Source organism: Hippichthys cyanospilos, chromosome 14 (genome assembly GCF_059441005.1).
Source record: "Hippichthys cyanospilos isolate Australia breed blue-spotted pipefish chromosome 14, RoL_Hcya_1.0, whole genome shotgun sequence".
Classification (NCBI taxonomy): domain Eukaryota; kingdom Metazoa; phylum Chordata; class Actinopteri; order Syngnathiformes; family Syngnathidae; genus Hippichthys; species Hippichthys cyanospilos.
In genome coordinates, this window is record NC_142382.1 from 1021004 (window position 1) to 1025000 (window position 3997).

The 3997-nt window shown below is 41.4% G+C and overlaps 1 protein-coding gene across 2 annotated transcripts in view; it reads left to right on the top strand.

Moving 5' to 3' along the window:
- Window positions 1-545: 545 nt before the first annotated feature.
- slc4a11 (solute carrier family 4 member 11) overlaps window positions 546-3997 on the top strand; it is a 46253-nt gene continuing 42801 nt past the window's right edge. Inside the window, exon 1 of one of the 2 annotated variants that reach the window (XM_088433479.1) lies at window positions 546-836. In XM_088433479.1, the coding sequence (XP_088289605.1) occupies window positions 797-836 (40 nt within the window). In that variant the 5' untranslated portion in view covers window positions 546-796. The remainder of the gene's footprint in view (window positions 837-3997) is intronic. The other variant, XM_088433482.1, reaches the window with a different exon arrangement.

Below are 3997 nucleotides of genomic sequence, written 5' to 3' on the forward strand. Positions count from 1 at the left end.
TGGAAAATCAACATTACTCTTGCTTTTTTTTTTTTTTTTTTAAATAAACTGAACTAATTTGCGGTTTTCGGCAGAAAAATGTAGGAAAGGTCTTTATGAAGAAGAAACATCTTTAAAAACATTTTTTGGCGGCTTAGATATGGACCAATCAGGACTCAGCTTACTTACATCACATGACCAAAACCAGACAACAGGTGAGCCCTGATTCGTCATCCCATCTGCATGTGACGTCATATTAAATTAATTTTGTCGTGATATACATTGTAAACAAAATATTCACTTTTTACTGATGAAAACGCATCAATAAGTTCTAGAAAAACTTTTTGTTGCCTTTATTTAGCTTTGAATTTTCTTTAAAATAGATGAGCTAACACGTATTTATTGACTTCTATCGATTTTTCTGTTAGGTAATTATTGTAAGGAATAAAATCAAAGATAAAGGCAAATCTTTCATTTTTATGAAGTAATTGGTTAATAAAAAAAATAAAGTCAATTCACTAAAATGACCCGATGACTTAAAAAAACTAAAATGACATATTTAATAGACGTTTTCATAACGAGTTAGCAAAGCAAATTAATTCGGTGACGACGTCACGCCACCCGCTCGTGCACGAGGGGGCGCGGCCTTGCGCGCGCTCACGTGCCCGCCCTCGTGTCAAGCACACCTGGCAAGCTGCCTGCCGCTTCTTTTTCTATTTCTTTTTCATTCTGTCTTTTTTGGTGGCTTTCTTTTTTGCAAAATGTTTCCGCTGCTCGCGCTCACTTCCGGGAAAGAGGACGCGTCTGTGACGTCACCATGAAGCCCCCGACGGACGATGATGGCGGCGCCGCACCAGGTAAAACTTTTCGTGTTTGTGACTTGTTCGAATTCCTTAAAGATGTTTGCGTTCATTTTGCTTTTGTGTTTTTGGCGCTCATGGTCGCAAATACTCACTTTCAAGCCCCCCAATAAAAGAGAAAAAAGTTCTTGAAAATGTATTTCATCACCCAAATTTGTCGGAATCGTGCAAAATCCAAATCCAGGAATTTGTTTCAACCAGTGACTTGTCAAGCACGGTGATGAACCGGAAGTGTGTGCAATTATCCCCCGAAATGTCAAAAAGTCCGTTTTTGATCGTAAACCCACTCACAAAGTAACAGAAGCGGCAATGCTAAATTTAGATTTGTGTGTTGCGTTTATTTCTCAGAAACAAGAATAATGTTACTGGGTCATTTTGAGCCAGGTTTTGCCGATTCAAACAGAAAAAAAAAATGCGTACAGATTCTTTTAAAATGGATGCGCCGATTTGACTTAAAACAAGCAACAAGTCTCATACTGAGAAACTCCAACATTTACTTGAGCCCTTCTTGTTAGGATTGTTTGCAATGAACAGCAAAAATCACTTTGATCCTGCTCGTATTTAGTCACCCAAGAAATGTGCAAAATCCAAATCCAGGATTTTGGTCCAACCAGTGATTTATGGCTATAATGTAAATATCTCTGGGTCACTTTGACCCGGGTCTTTAGTCAGCCAACCTTGTCAGAAATGTGCAAAATCCAAATCCAGGTTTTTGTTCCAACAGTACAGTATTTGGAAAAAGAACATTTGAATCTTCAATCTTAAATCTTTATTCCACTTGGGAACGGATTTTCCTCCATGGCGCCCGCAAGCTTATCGAGTTTGCCAGGTCCCCTGTGTTACCGTGACGACCAACAGTGGCCCATTGGCAACATATACAAACCGAAAATAAAAGGGTCCAAGGAGGGACCCTTGCGGGACCCCCATCACTGCAATACAAAAGACGAGCCGTCTCGTATTTGCCCTTTGAGAGGTGTTCCTAATATTTCGACTGTCATATGTAGCTAAACTAGAGAGGCTTTTTCAAGCTTGACCTTTGGCGCACCTTCATGTGCACTTTGTGTCAGCTTGTTTTTGCGCTAGGCCGTCGCCGGCCGCCTTTGCGCGGCCATTTGGCTGACACGTCCGTCCCGACGCTCCGGACGGCGCCAAACGTGTTGTTTGCCTCCGCCGGGACTCCAAAGAGCTTCCATCTTTGGCGCCGCCGTGTTAGCGCACGCCACAGTGAACGCCGCGCTACCTGCGGAACTCAACACTCTCCCCGTTTTTTGTTTGTTTTGTTTTTTATCCCAGCTCTCAGGTGTGCCGTCTTCCATTTTTACATTTTGGAAATGTTATTTATAGGTCATTTTAAAAACGTTTTCAAACGCTTGTTCTTGAGATAGCTTAATGAAGCCTCGGCGCTGCCTCCGCCCCCTGGTGGTTGGATGACTGCCGCTTGAGAAATTGCTCGCTAAAGGAAAACTGCATTTCGGTTGTAAATCTCGCAGATGATCAGCTTCAGTAATTTATAAAAATGGATATATATACACACACACACACTTTTTTTTTTACCCCAGAATTGTTGACATGGGAATAAATCTCCAATAAATGCCCCTCTTCCAAAGAAAAAAACAACAATTTCAAGACATTAAAAAGGTAGAAATGCCTGAAAAATAATAAGTTTGCTTTCATTAAATAAAAAAGTAGGTTGTTTTCTCTCCGCGTCATTATTAGCAGCATTTTGTTCCCTCACCATGTTATTTTTTTATTTTTTTCCATCAGAATTCCGTATTTTAGCTGACAATCTATTTCATGACTTGTTGTTGCTGGCTAGTTTGCGCGAGGAGGCATGACGTCACACTTTTTTTACGACGTTCAGGAAGGATATCAAACATTTCCCGTTTGCCATTGACAATCAACTGTCGGCCTTGCAATCGCCGTAGCCACCGGCAGGGGGCACTGTGCACGTTTGTGCGTGCGTGATCATGTGTCCTGCTCCGTGGCATTTATTTTTGATTTACGTTTTAATGTGTTCATCACATTGTTGACACGGCTGTAAAAGTTAGAGGACACGCGCGCGCGCGTTCTTCCCGGCGCGCGCGCGCCTCAGCACAATAGAAGGTGAAAAGTCAGGAAGAGCGAGCGCCACACATCCAAATGGAAAACAAAACAAGCCCCAATTGCAGACAATTGGCAATTAATATATATATATATATATATATATATATATATATATATATATATATATATATATATATATATATATATATATATATATATATATATAATAGACTTCCTTTTTTTCAAGCTTTTTTAAGTAGATACCTAACTAATGATTTTGTATAGGACATGTGATTTTTTTTTTCTTCTAGAGCAACAATAAACTTATTTTGTGGGCTATTGTTTCTATCGTGGGGGGGTAAGACTGTAAAGTCAAATCAATTTAAAGTACTGGATAATCTCTGAACATTTACCTAGACTTGAAAAATAGAAGTAAAAAAATAAATAACGTTGACAATTTGCAAGGCATAATTCACATTTTGCGGGCCACATAAAATGATGTGGGGGGCCGGATCGGGCCCCGGGGCCTTGGCTTTGACACCCGTATTCTAGAGTTTTTGTTTTTTTTGAAGGGGGTGCACCAAGTCTGTCAGGATGTGAAGTTTAGTGTTTTTGGTGCGTCTTGTTTGTCACATTATCCAAAGGTGTGGGCGCGCACCTTATTGTTTCCTCGTGGCTAACGAACTCGGGTGGCGTCTTCGCACCCCTGGCGAGCGAGCCGCCGCCGCCGACTCTCCCGACCCAGGACTCTCCCGGGCAGGATATGAAGGCAGCCAGCTGGCGTGATGAAAGGCTAACTTGTACGCCACATTAGCGCTCATGTGATGTTAATGTCAGCAGATTTGGGAAAAAACAGAATGCTCGCATGACTCCATGCGACGTGTTCTACCGCTTGATCAAATTGTTCCTTTTTTTTCTCCTCGCAGCGATTCAGGCCGAACCGCTCGAACTAACTAGTCGTCCAACCCAAACGCCTAACCGGCTAGCTAGCTCGCCGATACGGCCCATCCTAAGAACCAAAGAAATTTGTCCAACCAAACAAAACAAGTAAACAGACAACCAAAAAAACGGACAATTTTTTTTTTTTTCTCAAAAATGTGAACGTGTCAAAAATG